Source organism: Plasmodium chabaudi (genome assembly GCF_900002335.3).
Source record: "Plasmodium chabaudi chabaudi strain AS genome assembly, chromosome: 13".
Taxonomy (NCBI): domain Eukaryota; phylum Apicomplexa; class Aconoidasida; order Haemosporida; family Plasmodiidae; genus Plasmodium; species Plasmodium chabaudi.
In genome coordinates, this window is record NC_030113.2 from 1,291,755 (window position 1) to 1,318,943 (window position 27,189).

The 27,189-nt window shown below is 22.9% G+C and overlaps 4 protein-coding genes across 4 annotated transcripts; 2 read left to right on the forward strand and 2 right to left on the reverse strand.

Annotated features, from left to right (window-relative positions):
• Window positions 1–1,119: 1,119 nt before the first annotated feature.
• PCHAS_1334200 (conserved Plasmodium protein, unknown function) lies at window positions 1,120–7,044 on the reverse strand (the record flags this gene model as incomplete). The annotated part of the gene is made up of 1 exon (XM_736526.2): window positions 1,120–7,044. The coding sequence occupies one exon, from the start codon at window positions 7,042–7,044 to the stop codon at window positions 1,120–1,122; it is 5,925 nt and encodes a 1,974-aa protein (XP_741619.2).
• A 4,449-nt stretch (window positions 7,045–11,493) lies between these two features.
• Window positions 11,494–15,378, forward strand: PCHAS_1334300 (26S proteasome regulatory subunit RPN2, putative; the record flags this gene model as incomplete). The annotated part of the gene is made up of 3 exons (XM_016799277.1): window positions 11,494–14,904; window positions 15,014–15,141; window positions 15,279–15,378. 3 exons carry the CDS (start codon window positions 11,494–11,496, stop codon window positions 15,376–15,378), a joined length of 3,639 nt encoding a protein of 1,212 aa, XP_016654589.1.
• Window positions 15,379–16,860: 1,482 nt separating this feature from the next.
• PCHAS_1334400 (AP2 domain transcription factor AP2-SP, putative) lies at window positions 16,861–19,815 on the reverse strand (the record flags this gene model as incomplete). The annotated part of the gene is made up of 1 exon (XM_016799278.1): window positions 16,861–19,815. The coding sequence occupies one exon, from the start codon at window positions 19,813–19,815 to the stop codon at window positions 16,861–16,863; it is 2,955 nt and encodes a 984-aa protein (XP_016654590.1).
• Window positions 19,816–26,194: 6,379 nt separating this feature from the next.
• On the forward strand, window positions 26,195–27,161 carry PCHAS_1334500 (conserved Plasmodium protein, unknown function; the record flags this gene model as incomplete). Its single annotated transcript, XM_016799279.1, has 6 exons — window positions 26,195–26,307; window positions 26,404–26,468; window positions 26,621–26,680; window positions 26,774–26,787; window positions 26,936–27,008; window positions 27,103–27,161. 6 exons carry the CDS (start codon window positions 26,195–26,197, stop codon window positions 27,159–27,161), a joined length of 384 nt encoding a protein of 127 aa, XP_016654591.1.
• Between the last annotated feature and the right edge of the window lie 28 nt (window positions 27,162–27,189).

The following is a 27,189-nucleotide window of genomic DNA, read 5'->3' on the forward strand; positions in this document are numbered from 1 at the left end:
ACTAAGCAATGCTACTTCCCTTGCTTTTAAATAAAAGCTTAGTACTATGTTATATTGCATTTGAACTTATACATAAAGAGTATTTTATTATATACACATTTTTTACATACATATTTGGTAATACTAATTAATATTCGTATGTAGAAAGATATAATAAATCCATGTGGAAATAAAAACTTGTGATATAAGGGGCCTATTGCCGACTCTTATTTCATATTGCTTTATATATACATTTTTTTTTGATGTAAAATTTACAAGTTTTGTAACTTTGAATTTTTATGTATTTATTTTACTATTATAAACAATATTATTAATACTATTTCCAAAAAATATATATTAGAATAAATCAAATTAAAAAAAATAAGTTTTAAATAAGGGTTAATTAAGGGTGTTGTTGCACGTAAAAAATTTCATAAGCGGGTAAAAAATAAGGGAAAATTTGATATAAATATATGTACGTACATGTATAAAATTATGTATGCACATGTTTATACACTAAAAAATAGTACATCACTTTATTGGTTGATCAATTTTTTCAAACTATACATGACAATCATTCCTGAAGATAAATTGAATAATCAACTTACTCAGTAACATATCTCAATATGTGATGGATTTAAAAAAAAAAAGGCACTTAAAAAAAATATATTTTTTTATAATATTAACTATTCTGATTATAATGAATATTTATTATTTCGGCTTCAAATGATAAGCATATGATTGGAATATTTTTTTCTATATAATTCATCGAAAGAAATTATGCTTATGCATTTATGTTTCGGAAGTCTAAAATGAATGAGCCTTTTTTCTTTAATTTAAATTATTTCCCTATGTATTAATTTTATACAATACCCACTAAATTTTTAACATCGTTTTATACACATTTTGTGTTAAAAATTGTTATAAAAAATAAAACAGTTAAAACAAGAAATGGAAATCTACTAAACATGCTGTAAAATATCCATTATTTTTGGCATATTCCTGGAATAGCAAATCATGCGTAATTTCCAGAAAAAATAACACCACCCTATTCCCCATTTATAATTATTGTGTGGCTTTAAAAATAGTGACTATATGATTTATCTTCTATCATTTAATCACTTGGATTGATGCACTTTATTAAGTGTTTATTTTTTTCTTTCCATGATAATGGTTTTGTTTTTGAATAATTTTTCTATTATGACACCATCTCGCAACAGTAGTTCTGTGCACACCATATATGGCAGCAATTTGTGGAACTGATAAACTTTGTTCATAAAGTAATTGACTTAATTTTTCTGCTGTTGGAGGGCCATTATGTCCAAATCGTTTTTTCTTTGGTGTATTTAAATTGGATGATTGAGATTTATTTTTTTTTTCTTTTCGTTTTTTTTCTTTTTTCTTACACAATTTATCTTCTTCATATGCATAATCTAGATCATCTCGATTACCAATACTATTATAATTATAAATAGTATTATTATTTATTATATTATTCATATTTTCTACTTTTGCATAAATGAATTCATTTGGATAAACAGTGTAATTATTTGTCATATTATTATTACCAACATTATTTATATCGCTAATATTACTATCGACCGTATTCCTATAATAGTTATAATGACCAATCATATCATTATTACTGTATTGCATATTATTTATTTCGCTTTGCACATTCATATTATCTTTTTTATTTTCATTATAATTATATATATTATTTCTTATTTCTGGATTTCCTATATTTTTCATGTCAACATTTGTATTATTATCAATTGATGGGTGCATAAACTCATTTAAATTATAAGTGTTATAAGGGGGTTCAAGCCCATTGCCACCTATATTCCCATTATACATTGCTCCATTCTCATTTTCATATCTATTAACATTTTGATAGGGACTTATTATTTTATTCATTATTGGTGTGTTATTATATTTGTTTATCATTCCTTCATAACTTTCTGAATTCCCTATAGTAGTTATAGTATTACTACTACTACTATTTTTTACACTGTCCAAAATAATAGTATTACTATCATTATAATTTATTTCTTTTTTACTTTTTCTACCTTTTTTTTTGGGCGTTTTTTGGTCTATATAATTTCCTTCTTCAGTTTGATTATTATTTGGATCATTATTGGGAATAACCCCCCTGAAATTGTTAACCTCATTATTGTTATAATCAGTAGGAGTATTTCCATAGTTCATACAAAAAAATGGATTCATTTGATTTACGTTCATAGCATTTGGATCGTTAATCATACCATATGTATTATCATTATTGTAATATAAATTCATTCTATTATTTTTTATCTCACCCTTAAAATGATCATGATCGATATTATCATAGTTATTATTATTGCTAAAGGTGCTATTATTAAGGCTACTATTGGTATTATGGGGGATGCTAATATTGTTATTATTATTATTATTATGATTGCTTAGTATATTTATATTTAATATACTATTTATGTTTGTTTTAATTTTATTTATATTTTGTGTGTTTGTAAAATTCCCAATTTTTCCAACAGCACAATTAGTTTTTACATTATTCATTATTTCGCCATTTTGTGTGCTGTTCATAAAATATTCATTATTGACAAACTTATTTTCATAATTATTTATCGAATACCCATTTATTTTATACCCCGAAATATCAAAGTAGCTATTACTATTTACAGTCTTGCTACTATTTATACTCTTGACATTGTTCATATTGTCAAAGGTATCTTGGGCTGATCCACCAATAGGGGAATAAGTATTCGCTCTACTATTACCGTGGATGGTATTATTAAAAAGGCAATTATCAATAGAAATATTATTGCCTTTATTTAAAATAATTTCACTAGTGCTATTTATATGGCTATTAGATGAAGTAGGATTTTCATTTATATTTAAAATATTTTTATTACCGGTGTTAATAGCATTATTAATACTATTATTATTATTATAGCCTTTGCTATTTAATAAAATTTTATCATTATCAATATTTTTCTTTATATTTATATTATTTTCATTATTATTATTTTTTTTTATATTAGTATTAAAAAAATTTTCTTCAATAGAATCCGTGTGTAAATTATTTTTCTTTTTATCAATGGAATTATTTAATACATCATGAGTGCTATTAAAATTATTATCCATGTCCTTATTTTTTCTAACCCCGTTAAAATTATTTGCTTCTTCATATTTATTATTTTTTTCAGAATTTTTTATATCATCCTTACCCATATTATGCATATATGTATTATTATCACTATATTTATTGTTTTGCAAATTTTGATTAAAATTATATACACTCATGATATTACCTCCTACATCTTTATCTACCGAATTTATTATATAACTATTTTCAAAATATTTATAATTATTATATGCATCTATATTTTCATTATTCGTATTATTGGCGATTGTTTGGTTTGCTTTCCCTTCATTCGAAGCCCTATTTTCGCCATTTTTATTTTCATATTTTTTTTCACAATTTTCTTCGAAATATTTTCTACAATTTTCTTCGCGACTTACCGTTTTATCTCTACTACTGGTTTCATTTTTGCTATTAAGAATAGGGTAATTATATACAATGTTATTATTATTGTTTGCTTCTGCGTGAATTTTATTCCCTTTCATATCATAATATTTATTATTATTTTCTGATAACATTCCACCTTCTTTCGCATCACATTTATTTTTTTCTTTTTCTGCTCCTATATTATTATCTTCATTCATTTCTACATTATTTTGTAAGCTCTCGTTTTTTGTGCCTATATCATTTGTCACTATATCAGTTTGAGAACCCCCCTTTTCATTTCCATAATTATCTATATCATTTTTTTGAATAATATGATCACCACTGTTAGCATTGTAAGAAATATCACCTGTAGCATTCCCTATATTTGAAAAATTGTAAGGACTTGCTATGTTGCTATGAGTATACTGCTGATCTAAGTTATTAGCATAATAAGGAGAATAGGTACAAAACTGATTTGTGTTTAGTATATTTTTATTTTTTAAATTTATATCATTTAAAAAATTGGAATTTATTGGCATATTTTCTGAAATATTTTGACAATCCAAATTATTATCATTTGGATTTTTTTGAAATGAAAAAGTGTTATTTGAACTATTGTAAATGTTATAAGCATTTTTCTCAAAAACATTTACTGAGTTATAATTTGTTGTATTATAATTGCATTCATTTTGTTGATTTTCCATTGCTTGTACAGTGTTACCATCATTCGCATTATTATGAATGTCGGTGCTAAATGCCCCGTTACAATAAATATTATTTCCATTATTTGAAGAAGTTTGAATATTATAATAATTATCATCAAAATATTTCATGTTTGTATAATTTCCATTTTTATCTACACACACATTATTAATTTTATTATCTTCATTCATAATATTTATGCCAGTATTATTTAAAAGACAATTATTTTGATTATAAAAATATAGGGTGTTATAATTTTCATTTGGACGTGAATTATTTAAATTATATGGGTCTATATTATTGAAATATTTCTTTTCACCGTTACGAGAAAAATCGTTAATATAACTATTTTTTGAATCCTTGTAATTTTCATAATAATCTACCCCTAGATCTTCATAATTTTGATTGAACAAACAAGGGTTATCTACTAAATTGGCATAACCACTATTATTTATAGGGGCATTAAAAAATGTGTTATATATTCCAAACATATATGATGGCTGAAGAGACATCATTCCTAAATGATTTGAAATGTTCGTTTCATTAAAATAATTTATAGTATCCATATTAAATGTATTATTTTGTATTTGATTTATATTTTCTAATTTTTGTGTTTTTTCTGTATGTATACCCATTGTATAAAACTTGTCTTTATTTATGTTACATTTTTGAATACTATCATAAAAGTCAAAAATTGTTTCTTTTGATATAACATTAAAATGTTTATAATTTTTTTTATTATTTAATAATGTATTTTTATTTTTAGCTACAATTATTTCTTCTCCATTACAATAAGCATCGTAAATTATTTGTAAATCTGCTGACAATTTTAATCTATTATTTTTATAAGTTTTATTTTTTTTTATTTCATTATTAATTTCGGCATTATTTTTAATCAGATCTTCACTATTAGTATGCCCTGCTAATTTTGAAATAAACATGTCTATATTTTTTTCTAATTGTTCTTTTTTTGATTTATAAAAATGAATAATTTTATTTTCGGCTTGATCATTCTCTGAAGAAAAGGGACTATCCTTGTCCACCTCACGTTTATCGACTTTTGTATTTTTCTCATTGCTAGTATTTATATTCCATAATATTTTGGGTTGCATAAATTGCAACGATTTATTTATAACATTATGCATATATAGATAATAAAACATTTTATTGATTTTATTTTTGTAAAAAAAAATATTGTTAATTATTATCTTTTCAAAGGATCTCCTATTGTCACAACTTATACTTATTTTTTCATTCAATTTGGAGTTAAATAAATGACAATAATTAAGTACACTACTTTTAATTAATTCGTTAATGTAGTTCATCATTCTATTTTTATCGTAAGACATACAGTAAGATGGTAATTTATCAATTATATGTGTATCCCATTTTTGTTTTTCTGCATTTATATAATATAAGTTAGAAACATGCTTAGAGCTGTTGTTTGAATTTTCACTATAAGTAGACAATGATTTATCTAAATTTGGAATCGGAAATTGAAGTAAATTATTTTCTACACATTTTTCTTTTAGTTTAAACATGTTTTTTTCCATTTTACGAAATAAACTTATTTTATAATAAATTTTTTCTTTTTTTTTTTTTTTTTTTTGTAAATATTTTTCTAATAATTCAAGAAATTTATCCTTAAAATTGTCTGTATTAATATGTGATAAATTTAAAAATTGAAAATCACTAATATATTCCATTTTTTCATTTAATGTAGAATATATAAATTTTTTTTTTAAATTATTTATTTTGTTTTTTATTTTTATATTGCTATGAAAATATTCTAAAAAGTGATTACATATATTTAAAATATTATCTTCCTTTTGTTCACATATTTTTTTATCATAATAATGAAGATAAGGAAAATAAAAACAAGTTGTCTTAAAATCTTTTAAAAGGGAATGTAAATAGCTTTCAATATATTTTTCAGAATTTTTTAATTCACCGAAATTATTTAATTTTTCTGATCCATTGTCTTCATTCTCCTTTGCATTATTATCATTACAATCTAGTGTGCTATTTAAATTGGCTATTTCATTCATATTTTTTTCAAATTTATTTTTATCCCTATTTATATAATATTCAATATTTTCACATGCATAGTTAATATTGTTGCCCAATTGGGGACTTATATTATTATTGACATCATTAGTTTGATTATTTCCCTTGTCTAATTCACAATAAATATTATTCACGCCATACCAGCTAGCCATATTATTTTCTTTTACATAACTATTACACATGCTTATATCATTTACACATGCTACCTCTGAATTATTTTGTGTAAACATTATTTGGGATGCTTGTGTCCGCTCTTTATCACTATAGCCATTTTTTATATCTTCACAATTACTAACATTATAAGTTCGATCAAAATTATTCTTACTTATTTTATTAAAATAATTTGTGGCTTCATATAAATTATTATCAACTCCTTTATAATTTTGTTCATTATTAATATGATTTCTATTGTGACTAATTTTGCTAATACTACTACTGTCACTGTTATTGTCTTTATTATTTTTTTTTGATAAAATATTCAAATTTTTATCATAATTTGTGTTAATATATTGGGGTGGCACTTTACTATTTTCATTATAATTATATTCTATATTAGAAATGCTGTTTAAATTTATAAAATTTTTTTCACTCACCAATATTTTATTATAATCTTCTATTTTTATATTTTTATTATTTATGTAATAATTATTATTTATGTCTTTTCGTTTTTTTTTTAATCGGTCACTTAAAAAATTATCTACATTGTTTTCTACAATAGTAAGTTTTGTTTTATCTGTGCACATTTCAATTGTGCTATCAATACTGCTTTTTAAATTTACAATCGTCATTATATAATTTACAACAAACTCATATGTGAATACGTATTTGCATTCTTTGTTGCCAAGCTGTTATGTGCTATGCTTGATATTTTTATGTATTCCTACTCTGCTTATTTTAATATTTATGTTAATTCGCTCTACTTATGGGGGAATGCAAACCTTCACAAGCATCAAGGGCAAAAAAGACAACAAATATACTGCTGTATAAATTTTATTTATTTTACTGATTATTATAAGTGAAAAATATGTGAAAAACTGAAATATAAATAAGCTACATATATATACAATCACATATCTGCATGCCTATTTTTGTCCCATATTTATATTTAAAGATATAGGTACATACACATATATAGGATAAAAAAACGATATATGTTTATAATATTTTGTTTTATAAAAACACAAAACAAAGTATGCAATTTAGTTTGATCGGTAACATATAAAACGAATAATAAAAGTAGCAAAGTTAAATAAATGAAAAATGCTTTTTAAAAATGTTAATGCAATTTCTTTTAATCAGTAGTTTATATAGTATAATATACTACAACTATTTTATCATATTTCAAAAGTATAACAACATAGTACAGGAATAAATTAATAACTGAATTTTTAATGACAACACAGAGCTATTAAAAATCTGCACTATTTAAAATAAAGGTTATAATATTTTATTTTTTCATGTATATATATACGTGTACTTATAACTGTAGACTGATTATATAGGATAGAAATTTGTAAAATATATAATAACAACATAAATGGTGTCACAAACTTTTATGGAATTAAATGCAAATGAATTAATAGACTGATTGAAGGATACAAATTATGTCTTTAAATAAATCGGCGTACAAATATATATCATTGAAATTGTCTATCCAATGTCTATTCCTATAAATGCTGTAGTATATCAAGGTAAGCATATATATGCATACAAATAAGAATTTGTAAACACTTCAACGAATTAAATAATCATGACATATTTTAATTTCTCTTACAAATAATCATGTGAAAAAAACACATGCTTTTCTTTAAAGCAAAAATACAAATGTAAAATAAAAGAAAATTAAACGTATGTACATTATAAGTGTTTCCACTTGTTTATATTTTTATTAATATATTGTCAAAAAGTTATATAAATAATTTTGTGTCCCATCATCTGTATATTTATACGTTACTATATTTAATTAAAATTGTATATTCCTTGTAAAACAAATATGTTTTCACACACAAAACATGCATGTATACATATATTAATGAAAAAAATATTGACACATGGAAATATATGGAAAAATATGAATAAGCATAAGTAGGATATATAATACCTATAGTTCGGTTGTACTTTCACATATGTTTGCTATTAATATAGGACTGTTATTTATATGGATATTAGTATTTGCATTATAATGAATAAAAAATAACTTAAGACTTGCAAATAATTACATATATACAATAATATTTATGAATTATATATATTTTATTTTTTAAATAATATAATAATCAAATGGGAAAAAGGGAAATGAACTAAAATGTATATATGGACATGAAATATTTATCATAAAAAATGAAAATATAAAATAGTATGTATATTATTAAATTATTTACAATCCCATTATTCATATTAAATATGTATATAAGTTAAATATAATGATATAAAAAGATTAATTATAATTTAATAAATGTAATACATTAGGGAAGGTACATTATTTCTATATTATATTTTTATATTTGGGCGTGGATTTATATAAGAATATTTATTAATATGCTTGTAGGAAATATAATAAGCTGCCTATATATTTACTACGCAGCAATACTCACAATTCATATGCATATGCATATGCATATATATAAGTAATATAAAAGTGTAAACACGGAAAATTATGCCATATGTGAAAAATAAATAAACATACATGTGTAAATTAAATACGATACTAATTGTTACAAAATAAAATATAAAACTACGTATATAAGGAATGTATATGTACTTAAAAAATTATATGATGTCGTTTAAAATAATAAGAAATATTTCAATAGTGCCAAACTCCTATATATATTATTATTTTTCAACAATTTTAATTAGTTAAGAAAGTATATATAAATTATGATAGCATATTAATATATACATTATTTAATTGTCTGGCTTATTATTTTTTTTTTTTCAAAGTTTTGTAATCCTATATTATTAGTGTGTACACATTTGGCATACTTTTCCATAAATTTGGCAAACACATTGTATGCATATATATATATATATATTTTTTTTTTATGGTATGAAAAATATGTTTTTTTGTTTAACTAAAATGTAAGTAATAAAAAAGAAATAAAATTAACTACACCAATAGTATTTTATATGCCATACTCAATTGCATATGTCCTATTAACTAGTCCATGTAAGAAAATAATGCTACATACAAACTTTATTTTTTTCATTTATTTAATTAAAAATATGATTATGTAATGCCTATTTATTAATTTTATAAAATAATAATTCTTCACCCCAAATATAAATATGGGCTTACAAAATTTATGTACTTTCTATTTTATGTACGACTAAATAAGAGGGAAAAGAAAATGAATACAAAAAATTATAAGCATCCTTTAATATTACATAGTATATTATATAAAAAAAGATTTTTAATACGATATTTATATTTGGATAGACAAAAATATTCTTATACTGTTCTTTAAATTAATAAAATGGAATGGGAAAATAAACCCATATATATAAATGGACATCATAATATATATCAAATTGTTGTCTCGCTTATTAAAAGGCTTAATAAAAATTTCAACATTTCTAATTCCTACTTTTTTGGTTATGATAAAGAAAGAAATGAACCAAGCACGAGTTTAAAAATATATAATGTTTCTTAATTCAATTTATTATTGAGTTCGTTTATTTTTATTTCCTTTTTTCAAACTGGTTACCTAATAAGCCCACTTATAATTTTAACCATTTGAATAGTGATAAGTATAAATGCATTCTTTGTTTTTGCTTCCCTTTATATGCATCATTTGAATTGTACATATATACACTATCCTAATTCTGGGTTTATTAACATTTCTTTTAATAACCGTATAGGAACAAACACATAATGATCGTTTTTTTATGAAAGCCAATGTACTATTGCTTGGCTTTTTTTATAAAATTATTTTAATTCGTTTTATTGTATAAATATTACACCCCAAAAGTATAATATAGAAAAATATACACCTACCAATCAGAATAATTTTTCGAAAAATGGATATTCAAATATATTTTTTTATTATCAATAAATGATGAGAGAAGTATTATATGAAATATATTTACTTAAGAGGGAAAATAAATATAAGCATACATTACATATATAGAGAGAGACCATATATGTACACATTATATTGTTTCTTTTAAAGCGTAAACTGTTTAATAAGTCCAAATTAAAATATTAACATATACCTTATTACGTATATATACTACATTTGTAACTTAATTTTCCAATGCTGAAATTGCATAAAAAATAAGTGTAAATATTAAAGCACAGTAAAAAAAATAGATTTTTTTACTTATAAATAAAAATAATAAAAAAGCAAAGTCAAACTCTAAATTAAGAAGATTGCAATAAATCAAGAGGGGTAACTATTAATGTGTTTATTAAAACGATGAGAATATTTTATAATGTACATATAAATAATTTTATTATTTTTTTTGTGCATAATGGTAATACAAAGAAAAAAAAATATATAGTTAATATAAACAGGCGGTAAAAAACATGAACTGATTTTATAAAGTATATATATATTGTAACTGCGTATATTATATTATACTATACTGTTATTAATATGCGAAAAAAGCAATATATTTATACACATATATTTATTAAATTCTGCAAACCAAATATAAGAATAAAAGAAAAACATCCTGTATATAAATATAAAATAATAAAGATTAAATGTAAATAATCGAAAAAAAATAAAATTAATTTCATATTTTTGTATTAGTCCCTTGAAAATACATGGTAATATGTTTTATTTTTTTATAATGTATATATAATATTATTCTTTATAAAAAAAAGCCAATGTATTAATACATGTAAAGTTTATGTACTGAAGTAAAGAAATATAAACTTATAATCAAGCGATTTATGTTTTTACAAAGGTTATATATTATAAAGCACGTTATGAATATATATAATAAATGAATATTCAAATAAAATAGAAATCATAAATAGGTATAAATGCATATAATAAAATATGCATTTGTATACACCACCCATTGTATAAAATTGCGTGTACTAATTCAAGAACTTTCAATCTAGCAGCATTTACATAAAAGGAAGTAAATTAAAAAAATATATTATGACATATATATATTGCACATATATAAATCTTTTCTGAAATAAAGAATAGCATTATATGTGCCTTTGTATATGCATATTTCCTAGAACTTAGATAATAGAAGGTTGAATAAGTTAGAAGAACAACATGGATGTTGAAAAAACAATACACGAAAATGATATCGTTACATCAGCTTCAGGTGTAATAGCATTACTCAATGAGGAAGACGCTAGCTTGAAAATTTTTGGATTAGAAAAATTAAATTCAGTAGTAGATATTTATTGGCCTGAATTAGCTGATTATATTTTTAAAATCGAAGAATTATGTGAAGATGAAGAATTTAGTGGTAGAGAGCTAGCAAATTTAGTTGCAAGCAAAGTTTATTATCATTTAGAAAAATATCCAGAAGCTTTAAAATATGCTTTATGTGCAGGTAAATTATTTAACATCAATGAAAAGTCTCAATATATAGAAACAATGCTTGCAAAATGCATTGAAAAATATGTTGAAATTCGAGAAAAGGATTATGAAGGTGTAGATCCAAATAGCACTGGCCGAAATAATGCTATTAATTATTCTACTAATGAAAACGGTTTTAGTAGCTCATATACTCTGAATACAAATTATAATAATATCGATCCTGAATATAAGAAAGGAAAGAATGAATTAAACACACAAAACAATATTGAAGATCATAATAGGAATATATATGATAGTTATGATTATAATGGTAAAGGCATAAATGCCAATAGTTCCACCAAAAATAATAATATTTTATTTAGTAGAGATAATGAAAATGATAAAGTAAAAGAAGAGAATAATATATTTAAAGATGATCTAAATAATGATATAAATAAAAAAATGGAAATTTTTGTTGATGATATGCTAGAAATTTGCATTAAAAATAATAGTATTAAGGAAGCATTAGGAGTTGCTCTTGATGCTAGACGTTTAGATAAAGTAGAATATATAATATTAAATGCACCAAATAAATTAGAAATATTACAGCATTCTATATCTAATGAAAGACATATTAATACAACAAAAAAATTCCGTAATGATTTTTTTAAACTACTTGTAAAAATATATCTATCAATGAGTGAAGAAGAAATCAAATATGAATATGTAAATTTATGTGAATGTTTATTTTATATTAATGATTATAAAACAGTTGCTGAAATATTGTTAAAACTAATCGAAAACTACCATTTAATGGTATATCAAATTTCATTTGATTTAGTCGATTTAGAAAATATTAATTTTTTAAAAAATATTTTAAAAGAAATCAAAGAAATTATAATTAAAAATAAGTCTTATTATTATGGTGAAGAAAATTATAAACATCTAAATCCAGACTTGTTAAAAAAGAATAGCAGTAATAGTGCCATCAGTGAGGGAACAAATGAAGGCGTAAAAAGTGAAAATACATCTGAACAAGATGCACAAAAAGAAAATAGTCAAGACTCAAGTAATACCGAAAATGCTCAAGATAATTCAGAAGGTACTGATTCAGCAAATCCCACTTCTACTGCTGTAAATACTGATGATAAAAAAAATGCGAAAGATAATGAAGAGAAAGATAAAATTCCTGAAGATGTACTTATGTATGTAAATGAACAACATCATTTATATGAAAAAATTAAAAAATTAATTTTTATATTAACAGGAAAAATAACAACAAGTTTGTACATCGAATTTTTACATCGTAATAATCATGCTGATTTAATTTTACTAGATAGTTATAAAAATGTAATAGATTCAAGAAGCAGTATAACACATCATGGTATTGTTATAGCACATGGATTAATGCAAGCAGGAACTACTTGTGATGTATTTTTACGATCAAATATCGAATGGTTATCTAAAGCAGTCAATTGGGCTAAATTCTCATCAACTGCTTCATTAGGAGTTGTATATAAAGGACATGTCAATGAATCTTTTATGGTACTATCATCTCATTTACCATATAATGATATATCAAGACAAATTACAAATAATATAAATGCAAATATATCACAAAGCGATGTATATTCAGAGAGTGGTTCTTTATATGCATTAGGTCTAATACATGCTACTTATAATACTAATTATAAAAAAGTTCGAGATTTCTTATTATCTCAATTAAAAGGAAGTAACAATAATGAAGTATTACAACATGGTTGTTGTTTAGGATTAGGTCTAGTATGCTTAGAACAAAATGATGATGAACAAGTGTATGATGAATTAAAATCGGTTATGTATTCTGATTCTGCAGTAGCTGGTGAAAGTGCCGCATATGGCATTGGTTTATTAAAGTTAGGAAGTGGTGATGAAAAATGCGTTGATGAATTATTAGCATATGCACATGATACACAACATGAAAAAATAACAAGAGCATGTAGTATAAGTTTAGGTTTTGTTATGTTTCAAAAAGAAAGAGAAGCAGATAATTTAATAGAAGAATTAATAAATGATAAAGATGCAATAATCAGATATGGTGGTATGTTTACAATTGCATTAGCATACTGTGGTTTATCAAATTATAATAAACATGTTATTAAAAAGTTATTACATTTTTCAGTTTCAGATGTAAGTGATGATGTTAGAAGAGCAGCTGTAATTGCATTAGGTTTTGTTTTATGTAATACTCCTGCACAAGTTCCAATGTTTTTAAATTTATTAATAGAAAGTTATAACCCACATGTACGATATGGTGCTGCTTTAGCTTTAGGTATTGCATGTGCAGCCACAGGCAACGAAGAAGCTGTTAATATGCTAATGCCACTTTTAACTGATACTACAGATTTTGTTAGACAAAGTGCTTTTATATCATTAGGTTTAATTTTCCAACAATCCAATGAAAATGTTAATCCAAATTTTAAAAAATTTAAAGATGAAATAATGAAAATATTATCAGATAAGCATGAAGATATTATTGCTAAATTTGGTGCTACGGTAGGACTTGGATTATTAGATATATGTGGACGAAATGCCATTTCAACATTTTTCACAAGACGAGCTAATATTATAAGACCTCAATCAGCAGTTGGTTTTTGTTTATTTTGTCAATTATGGTATTGGTTTCCATTAATTCATATGATTAGTTTAACTTTCTTACCAACGTGTTTAATTGGATTAACTGAAGACTTAAAAGTTCCGAAAAATTTTACTATACTATCAACGAAAAATCAAGCATTTGATTATCCTTCCTTTTTAAGTAAAGAAAAGGTTCAAGAAAAAAAAGAAACTGTTACTGCTATTTTATCGACAACTGATAAAAGAAAAAGTTTAAAATTAAAAAAACAAAAAAATGAAAATAAATTAACAAAGGAAAAAAATCCACAAGATGATAGTAGTTCAGTTTTATCGGACGGAAAGTCTATGAAAAATTTAGAAATTTTAAGTACTGCTGCAACGATAGGACAATCAAGTCATGTCTCTCATGCAGAGAGTGTTGAAGGAAGTGCAAATGATGAAAATTCCAATGATCACCAAAATGATGCAAATCAATTTTCACAGTTACAAAGAATTAAAAAGTCAGACAAAAGCAAATCCGCATCTCTTTCCCATGCCACTACGGTAAAGAAAGCTCATACTTCTCATTCATGCGAATGTACTTGCATATGCTTTCCAATTTTCACATTTTTCCGCTTTCACAATTTTCCGTTTTCCCACTTTTCATTGCCAGGTTGATATGAAAAACCCATGCAGGGTCATAAAAACGCAGGAGAAGTATATAGAGTACCCTCCAAACAGCAGATTCAAACCTATTATTAGCATCAGGAAATCCGGATTTATTATGCTTTCGGATACGACGTAAGAAAAAAATAAAATAAAACCATGACAGAGTGAAAAACGTGTTATACAACTTGTGGAATGCTCAATCATGGACCTACTTAACATATGTCTATACCCATTCTTGTATACATAACTATTTTTTAACTTGTTTGCAGTCCAACCGAGCCCTTTGATTTTATTGAACCTAAATTAGAAAGTGGAAACAAGAAAGAGGTCCCACCATTTGAGCCCTTTACTTGGAAAGATGAAAACTAGTCGTTCATCTACTCCATATTTTATTTCCTATTTTTTTCATGATTCTTTAATTTATATGCGTACATGTAAATATTTATACTTGTGTATTTATATATGTTCATACCGCCACCATTGCATATATTTTTATTAATGTCTATTGCATGCCACCAAATAGAGCGGTGATATCCTCACATATAGTATGGTAAAGGTTTTGCCGCTGTGTTTATTTTCATATTTAAACATAAAAACATAGCAAATAAATAAATGGCGATACTATACACGCAAAATGTAGATCGATTCGTTGATCTCTTAGTTTTTCTGCCCCTCTCAAGTGTAGAACAATTTTGGTTTAGTAAAGAGACACAAACGAAATTGGGCAGTAAAATGCATGGGGGTACCATCTTTTCTATTTCATATGCATAGAAGATGAGACTTAAATCGATGGTATAGTGCCACCTATACAATATTAATTTGAAAATAGTTTGAAGAAATATTTTAAATTATATTTATAAATTATTTTCTATGTTTTTTTTAACAAATTAACATAAAAATACAGTTTTTCTACTATAACTATATATATAATTAAATATTTTAAAAGGCTAAAAAGCGTAAAAATTACAAAAAAATGTGAAAATAAAAAAAATTATTATATATATATTATACGCAAATATATGTATATGCAAAAAGCATACCACAATCACCTAAAACGTATATATTATATATGTGCAAAAAAAAAAAAAAAATAGTGTAATAAATAAATGATTACGCAAACAATAATTATATTATTAATAAAAAAAAAGATATATTAAATTTGAATTGCTTTTAAAAACTGTAAATATATACAATTTAATTGCCGTAATTATAAATATCATTAAAACATAGACTTAATATAAATACATATAACATGTTTTATATAAAAAAAGAATTATAATATGTGCACACGCGCATTATATTAGAAGAATATAAAAATTTTATAATTTAAAAAAAATTAATAATAGCACATACAAATATATGAAAATTTTTTGATTTTACCAATCTTCTTTTTTTTTTTAAAACTTAATCAGACATTAAATATGTTTATCATAATATATGTAATACAAATTAAGAATCATTTTTATGTCTGTCTTGGAAACAAGGTCTAATTTTTTTTTTTTTTTTTTTTTTTTTTTTTGCAAATATGATTTTCCATTAACAAAAACACTATCTTAAATATAATCCTTAAAAGAAAGCCGTGTAATATATATTTATAAATTATGGCGAACAATTCGACAAAAAACAAGTCTAAACATATGTGTGTGTGCAACATACAAACACAAATGGTTGGTAACACTATTTTTAAATATTCCCCTTTACTATATGAGCCCTATTTATTTATTTACGTTTTGGATTTATCTTTTTTGTATTTGAATTATTTTCCTATTCAAAGTTAATTATGCAATTTAATTTTGGTCTCAAGTATGATTATGTTTTGTCTTTTTTTTTTTTTTTTTTTTTTTTTTGAAATTAAAACTGTGAAGATATATTGTTCATTCCATGTGGTGCTGATGATATTAAACTATTTCGATTTTCTTTTTGATTTGGTTTATTATTAAAGTTACTATTTATCGTTTTGGGAATATAATTATTATTTTGCTTAATTAAATGTTGCATTTCATTATTGTTACCATTACTTGTGTCATGATTATTTATACTTTGTTGATAATGTAAATATTTTGGCATCGTTGGAATATTTGAATAGTTGTTATTATCATATTGGGATCTTCTTATATTTTCTTTTTGATTTATTTCAAAATTTTGAGTTAAATGCTTTGCACTGTTATTATGATGAAATGCATTATTATTGTTGTTATTCGGATCGGTTACTATTCCAACTCTATTTCCACTATTATTACTAACACCACTATTACTAATATCACCTGTTGATTCAACTTCTCCTTTATCTATTGTATTTACTATATTATTATTGTTCGATCCCCAACTCATATAATTATAATTTGCACTATTGTCATTAATATATTGAGATAAATTATGTTTGTAGTACATGCAATAATGATTTTTTTGATTTCGTATATGAGGAGAACAATTACACGAAATGCCATTCATATCAAACCTTGAAGACTTTTCACTATCGTTCATGTTGTTATTATTTGCAGTTTCATCTACTGGCTCAGCCATTTCAGTGGTTCGATTTCCAATATTTAATATAGATCTAAATGTAGATTCTTTTGTTGCTTTTTTACCTTTATTTAATTCTATCTGTTTTTTAATATTATTATTTACATGCTCAGGGGAAATATTAGGATCACATAAGTCACGGGAATTATTATTTATAATATTGCTATGTCTAATTTGATTTAACCATCCTCCATTTTCTTGCATCATATAATTAATATCATGAAAATCGTCAGTAATATTATGATCCATATTCTTTCCTTCTTTTAAATCGTTATTCATTCTATGCATCATTTCAATTATATGTGGTGAAATATTATTATTTGCATTTCCTGTTTCTCCTCTATATATATCATAATTGTAATCATAGTAATTATGAATATTATTTGAATTATTCAGATTATTGGTATCATATATATCTCCGTTATTATTAGATAAATACATATGTGCATTTTGAGAAGATGTATTATTTATTGAATTGACAGTATTATTATTATTTGGATTATTATCATTATTATTTCCTCCTCGTTTTCTGTGATTATTATGAACACTATTTGCTGGATCGACACCATGTAATGCACCAGCACCGTTATTATTAATTATAGAAATAGTATTATTACTATCATTTATAGTACCGGTTCCGTTACTATTAATATTATTATTATTGGTATTACCATTATTACTATGAAAAAAATGGTCATCCATATTTGGCATATTCATATTCATATTATTATAATTTTTTCGAAATAATGTATTCATTAATCTTTCTATATCTTTATTTTGTAATCCTAAATTTTCTTCTAAATTTAACACATCATTAATATTACCATTATTTATATTTCTATCAAAAAAATTTAAATCATGTCCTAACCCAATACCACCGGAACCCATTACTGGATGAGAAGCAGATGGTCCACCACCACCACCTTGTAACAAATTTGAATGATACATCAATTCATTTAAATAATTTATATTATTATGATCGTTACTAGCTGTATGACTATTATTATTAGGATTGGGATTATTAGACATATGTATATTATTATTATAAATTGAATTAGGGTTATTATTATTACTATGATTATTATGCATATAAATTCCATTTGAATCTCGTATAACCTTAGATAAATTATTTATATGATTCATATTATTATTATTTAATGAATGGTGACGAGGTGTATTATTATATAAATTATTTAAATGGTTTCGATCATTATGAATTGGATTCGTTATATTAAAATTTCTATTCGAATTATGCATATAAAATGCTGGATTCATTGCCATCATATGCATATTATTATTTAAAGATATTAAATTATTTGTATGATCTAAACCTGGACCACCATTATGCATTATATTATTTATATGATCTTCATTTCCCATTTGTTTTATTTTATTTTTTCCACCCTTTATTTTTGTAGATTTTTTTCGTCCATTGTTTTCTAATGATTTCATAAATTCAACGGCTGCTAATCTAGCTTGATCCTTATCCATATTAAAATGCTTAGGATGAAATGTTCGACTTCTTCTTGATGCACCATCATAAAAAAAAGCCAACCATGCGCACATACGTTTATTCCAACTAACACCAGGATACCCAGACGATGAGGTTGAAACCTTTTCTTCCTTTTTCACTACTTTATTTGCTGATGTTGCACCTTTAGGTCGACCTACTTTTTTTTTTATCGACACGACTTGCGATGGTAACGGTGCAACTTCCTTTTGCTCCCCCGACATCTCCGCAATTTGCGCGTCGTTATTACCACTGCCGCTATCATTTTCACGATGCTCACTATTTTCATTATTTTCGTTACTTTCGCTATTCTCGTTACTATTTTCGTTACTATTCTCGTTGCTATTTTCGTTACTATTCTCGTTGCTATTTTCGTTACGATTTTCGTTGTTTTCACTACCGTTTCTGGCGTCGTCGCTCATTTTGTCGAGCCCATTGTTTGCTCCGCTACTCACCGAATCGTGAGTAACGCCACCATTAGTAGAAGGAATAGTATTCATGATTTCATTTGGAATAGTATAATTTATATTATTTTTTGAATCTTCGCTCATTTCATTGGTCGTGTTAATATTTATATCATTAATATTTAAAGCAACGTTTGATGCGATGCTTGATTCAGTGATATTATTTTTAATAAATTCGATATTTATTGCATTATTGTTAATACTATTAAAATTTATAGTGTCTTGTTGAGGAACCAACGGGCTATCGTTATCACTACTATTATTACTATTGCTACTACTATTATGCTCTGAACTTATATGTTCATCCATTGGGATTTTTTTTTATTATGTTCGTAGTTCGGCTATTTTATAATAAATATACATTACATAAGTGCTTTGCTATTACTTTATATTTAGGAACTAAGAGATTATCAATAAATAAGTATATCTAAGCGTATAAGCATATATATGCATATATACATGCGTGACACTATAACAAAGTTACAATTCAAAATAAAAAAGAATATTTAATATTATTTCTTTTTTATATTATACAAGGAATAAACAAATCATATATAAACAAATATGTACTTATCAATCATACGCCTTTTTGTGCATGTCTAAAACAATATTCTATACGATACACATTCATATATATTATAAACCTTCTTATCGGTATAATATATATATATATTTCAAATATGCATATTTAAAAAAATATATAAAATAAAGCAAAAGGCTACACATATAATATTCTAACTAATATGAATAATATTCTTAATAAAAAAATGAAAAAGGTAAAAAAATAAAAAAAAAATAAAAATACATAAATTAATCGCTATGCATTTACAATTTCATTTTCCAATTTATTTATATGAACATAATATTCAAAAACACACCTATTTGTATATTTATAATTTTCTTATACAAAATTAAGCGTATTATTTATTATATACACATATGCATATAATATTAAAAATATTAATAATAATAATCATACGAAATAAAAAACAGGAAAATTATATCAAATAATGTATTTATGAACAATGTTCCAACTTAATTATATATGCATAAAAAATATTTTACAAAGGAGAGTGTAAAAAAAAAAAAAAAAAAAATATATTTCTATGAAAATATAAATATGATGTAAAATACATATAAAATTTTAATAAAAATATTAAAGTTTAACAAATAATAATATCCAATAAGATAATATTACAAATATATATAATACAGGAAATATATATATATTTTTTTATCCCTGATTAATAACACCAAAGATCCATAAAAAAAATACATATATATAGAATATGCACAAGTATTAATAAAATTCAAAATTTTCTTATACAATATAATGATCATATAAAATATGGATGAAATCAAATTAAAACGTTAGAATTACTTTTCCATATAATAAACTCTATTTCTTTTATATATTATTATGCATATCAAATAGCACAAAAATTTAAATAATATTTTATATAATATGTATAAATATTTGGAAATATATAAATACATATTCTTATATATAAAGAATATATTTTTGTGTTTATAGTATAGACCAAAACAGAATAAAACAACACTTTAACAATTTTTTTTAAAGGTTGAAAAGTAGGTATTTAAAAAAAATATTGTCTAATGTCGAAAAAAAAATAGATGTATATATACAAACATATATGCATTTATATGTGCACAAAAAGCATAAAACATAATGTGCTACGCAATTTATAAATAATCAAATATATATATATATTATATAAACAAAAGAGGTACTTATCATTCCTTGTAAAACAATAGATACATATATTTTCACTTATTTAGCTCCTCTTCCCCTTTATTATTTTTTTTAATAAAATAGTAACATCACAATTAGATATATAACTAAAAAATTAATACGCCATGATGTATTTTATTAACAACTTTTTCTTATTTATAATACATAAAAATATAATTTAAAAAATAATAAAATTAAAACATATCAAAAAACATATAGAAATTAATATAATAAAAATAATTAATACATATTAAAGATTGTTAAACAAATATTACACTATTGATGGTATATTTTATACATACATGTACACACAAAAATATATAAACAGATTTATTATCAACCTAAGATTTGTTTATAGTTTTCTTCATTTCTCTGTATTTAAAACATCGAAAACTTTAAGTATAATCATAGCATTATTCATATATATAAGTTTCCAAAAGTGTGCATATCAACTTTTTAAACTATTTAATATGTATGCATATGTAGATCTTATTAAAAAAAATACTAAGCTATAGTGTGCATATAAAAAAAATAAAAAAAAACATAATACTATGAATAATTAATCATGTATAAAAAGTAGTTTAAAATAATTTCATATGCATATATACTGTATTATGTGTATACAAATATGTAATATCGCATAGATATTTTATAATCTAACATTCATACAATTCAATATTCATATATACCATATTACATAGATATCTTAGATATATACATATGCAACTTTTACACATGCATATGCCTTTAAATCAACAAAAAAAAATATACATAGGTGTATATAACTATATATATATATTTATACAACTATGTATAATGCATATATATACATGTAAAAAAATGTAATATATGCATATTATACATATTATATATAATATATATACTATATTATATACATGCAATCATATATATAATATATGTATTATATAATACATAAATGCAATAATATATATATTATATACATATAATATTTTTTACATAAATGCATGATATAATTATACTATGCATTTATATATTATATATTAATATGAATTTCTTGGCTTTAGCATGAAAACGTTACATAAAAATCACGTTGTTCTCATAAAATTAATTAATCATGCAATGAAAAAAAAATAAACAGCATGTAAAATAATTATAATTTATTAAATATATATTTTTTGAATTATATATATTAAAAAATATATTATAAATGCATTTATTAATTTTATTATAGCATTACTTGCATCTATATATTACTTTTCTCCATAATAAATATTTAAGTTTAAAATTATTTATAAAAATATAGATATAATATTTTATATATACTTTTTTATATATAATATATATATTTCTTGTGCGCAATTATATATTATATAATAATTTATGCCTATTTTTAATATATAAATATTATGTATATATATAATATAATATGCTATAACCAGGAATTTGCTTTATATATATTTTGTTGCTTTTTTAAGGTCTTGTAGAAGCTTCTTCATATAATTTTTTTTATAATCTTGGTTGCATGCACGAAAAAAAAGAAAACCATATGCATGCAACCCTTACATATAAAAATATATATAACAATTGGCCTTAATATAAATACTATTCAGGCTTTCATATAATATTATAAATAATATATAAAAATATATTAGGGCAAAAAATATAAATCATGTATTTTTATAAATATATGTTACAAGGGTTATACAAAAAACAGAACAGAATATTTTTATGATCTTATATGCATATGTAATATCCTATGTATAAATATTTCTTATAAATAACGAAGCTCTGCTTATTTAGCACATATAATATAAATCTTATGCACATATATATATTCTGTATACACTTATATGTTAAGTAAATTAAATAAGTTGATGTATAGATCCATAAATTAACAGTTGTATATATAAAATATATTTTTTTAAGCATATACAAGTTTGTTAATCTTTAAATTTAGCGTTTAAAATCAACTTATAGACAAAACATAAAATATGTGATAATTAAAAAAAATATCACAATAAAATTTTTAGTCTATATTTTTTATTAACAGTTCATATAAAATTGTGTAAAATCACATTAAATTATGTATGGTCATATATAATATAATTTTGTGCATATTTATTATTGCCAAATTTGAAAAAATTTATTATAGCAAATACTACATAAGGTATAAATTATATATTTATAATGACAAAAATGAAGCATAATTTTATGTTAAATGTGTATATATTATATATATGAATAAAATATCATATTCTTTTATATAATTATACTAGCTGATAAATAAAATAATTATACTTTTTTGTTGATATAATGCTACTATTTTACACCATCAGTAAAAATGTGCATATACTACAATATGTATACAAAACATTACTTGTATAAGAACAGTAACATTAATATTTTTGACACATGAAATGTAGGTATATACATATATTTAGTTTGCAACTTTTTATGTATTTGTAAAGTAAAAATTAAATATCCTTATCTTTATTTCATTAAAGTGTTGTTATTAATATAGTTATGCATTCTATAAATACAAAATATGTAATATAATTTATATGTATGTAACTGATTAAATTGTATTTTATAATATATGTATATGCGTGTATATATAATAAAAGGGACATATATAAAATATTTACATAATTAAAATAGTTGTATATATCCTATGATTATGTTACTCGATTTTATAAGCATTTCTCACATATATGTTGTAAATAAAAGCTATGAAATTTACAATAAATATAATTAATTTTTACATACATATATTCATGTCAAAGATAATTAAATATTTTTATAAATATGCATAGCAATTATTTGGGGTATACGCATATTATTTTTTAATCTCATTAATGTGGATACAACTATGTTGCAAATGCAGCATAAACTAAAAAATGTAAAATATTACACTTTAAATGGAAATCGAAAGACAATTAAATATGCATATGTATATGTATATATATATATATATATATATATTTATTGTTACCACTAACGATCTCAATGTAATTGCTCAACGAGCTAATTAGTAAGCTTGTGTAGGTATTTAAAAAATATAATGTAGAGTTAATATTTTTCGTGAAAATAAAACAAAACAAAATAATTATATTGTACATATATTTTCATTGCATAGTTATGTGTAATTTAAATACAGTATAATATATAATACGTAGTTGTGTGCCTATACAGCAACACCCATGTGTGTTATGAAATATATACTAGGTATGAATATACGTATATAATAAAAGAATAAATACAAGGCAAAAAATTATTCTATATAAATACCAAGGGAAAATAATATTATGTAAAACTAAATTTATTTTAAATAATTGAACAAAATAATTATTCAATTTATAAAATTATTGAATTATAGAACAAAAAAAAAATACAGTTTTTGAACTTTTTTTAATTTTTATTTTTAATACTATAAATGATCTTCTAAATGATTCAATATAGATGTAATAATAAATATATATACAACTTATAGGTGTTAAATAGGACTGTATAACTTTTGTTAAATTTTTTTTTTATCCTCTTACATAAAAATAATTTAATTTTAAGTTTACTGTATTTAAAAAACAGCATAGGGCTAATAATAAAAAATTAAAAAATTTGTATTGAGCACCCGTTGTGTGTACTTAGGGTTGCAAATTTAGAGCAGCTACTCGTTTCATTATATATTTATTATTTCACATAAATTCTTGTTTTTATAAACAATTCAGAATAAATTTCTAATTTTTTCTTGTGTTTTTACAATATGTTATACACAAACGTTGGATGAGTCATATAGCCAAATATATAATGATTTGCATTGGAAAAAAATAAACTAAAAGTGTTAGAACAAAAATTTGCCTATACAGTTAATATTAAACATTTATTTATATGATTATTATTTTTATGTTTAACTATTTTTATGTTTATTATTTTTATTTTTTAAATATAATCCAAATAAAAATTTATTTACATATTTTTTAAACCTATTAAAAAACTTTTTTTAAAATTTTGATCTAATGTTTCAACGTAGAAAAGTTCTGTAATTTAAATTTATTTCCATATAATTGTAAAAGAGTATATCAATTATACCATAATATTATAAAAATATATATATACTATTCCCATAATATATAGTATGTGTATATATATTTTTTTTTAGATATTTCACACTATTATAATTTTTTTTGAAGTTTGTTGAAAATATTTCAGCGAAAATTTAACTTGGTATATTTGAAAACTACCTATTTGCTAACCATATAAAATAAGTAGAAATTGTGTATATATACTGGCTTATTCTTAGAACAATTTTATACTAATAAAGCAATAAAATTATTGTTTAAATATTTGGATTGAATAATGTAATATGGGAACCAATTTTACCTGACTTGTTCATATATTTTGTTAAAAAAAATAAAACATAACACCAAACTTAAAACACTGAATAAAAGGTATGTGTATATAACATTACAACAAGCTAAACATGTTCGATGGTATATATATTGCCACAAATTGTTTAACTTTTTATTTGTATTTTTAATCATTAATAGTTGTTATTTAAACGGAATAGGAAATATTTTTGTGTAAATTTTTAAATTCTTCTTAACGATATAATATGTAATTTTATTTGTTGTCTTATCCTTGTGTATGTACATAATTATTATATACCAAATTGTATAGGAGCAGACAAAAATATGCACTCCTCACCTATTTATATATACTATATAAGTATATGTCAATATTTATGCACACACTATAAATATGGAAATAAATAAACATGTATTTATAACGTAGGCAAATTGTTGATAAAGTTGTATAAGCTTAATTCGTTTTATTTCGATTTTTTGTTGTAGACTTTTTATTTTATGATTGGCATTGTATTAATTATACTAGCTTAATATTTTTATAACATAAAAAAATAAATATTTAAATTATTAATTAATATTAAATACACACATAATGAAAATAATTATATTATTTTGTTTTGTCCTTATGATTTTTAAGCATGCTGTAATTTCAAAAGGGTTAAGTGATATTCCTTTGATAAATTATGAAATGGTGCCTTCGCAAAGGTTATGAATGCATAATACAAAAATGTTCATACTAATATATAAGCCTAAATCAAAAGACATATCATATATGAATAATAAATTTTTATGATTTATCAGATGGAAAGTCGCATCAAATGAATTAGCAAAATTAAAAGAAAAATTAAAACTTTTTATAACATCAGGTTTCATATGAATATTCAAAATTGCATATGAATGAGTCTATAACTTTTTGCATCCTTTCGAAAATTAAATGCTTTCACCAATTTTGCTCCCACGTCTATACATATATAAAAAGCATGGTCATATGTTATTGCTTTGTTTTTACAATTTTAAGAAATCCAAAAAGAGGAATCTAATTTGATTCGAAAGTATTATAAGGAATTCTTGCTTCCGGGTAACCCCTTTGAAAGGCCTTTTTTATAACATAATAAAATGCGTAAAACATAATAATAATAATAATATTATGTATCTACCCTTTTTTGAATAGATGAAGAGGATATGGTAATGTTAAAGAAGTAGACAACCAATTGTTATGCATATGTTTTGCACTTGTTCAAAAGTTGTGAGCTTAGTTGTTTGCTCTTATAAGGGAATAGTACCATCGAATGGAATATAAAAACATGTGCATGCATATTTATTTACGAATTAGAATGAACTCGAACCCGAATTGCTTTCTACCGAAAAGGAGGATACCCCTGATTTGATAGGGGATACTAAAATTGGTAATTGCATATGTGCTTATAAATATTTTTTTATTTCCATAAAAAAATAGAAATAAAGTATATTTACTATTATTTTTATATTTACATGTTGAAGAACCAAAAATTCAGGGAAAGAAACGCTTTGATGTAAATGGGCCTATATTATTAACATAATTTTTTATGTATACATATGTTTGCTAAT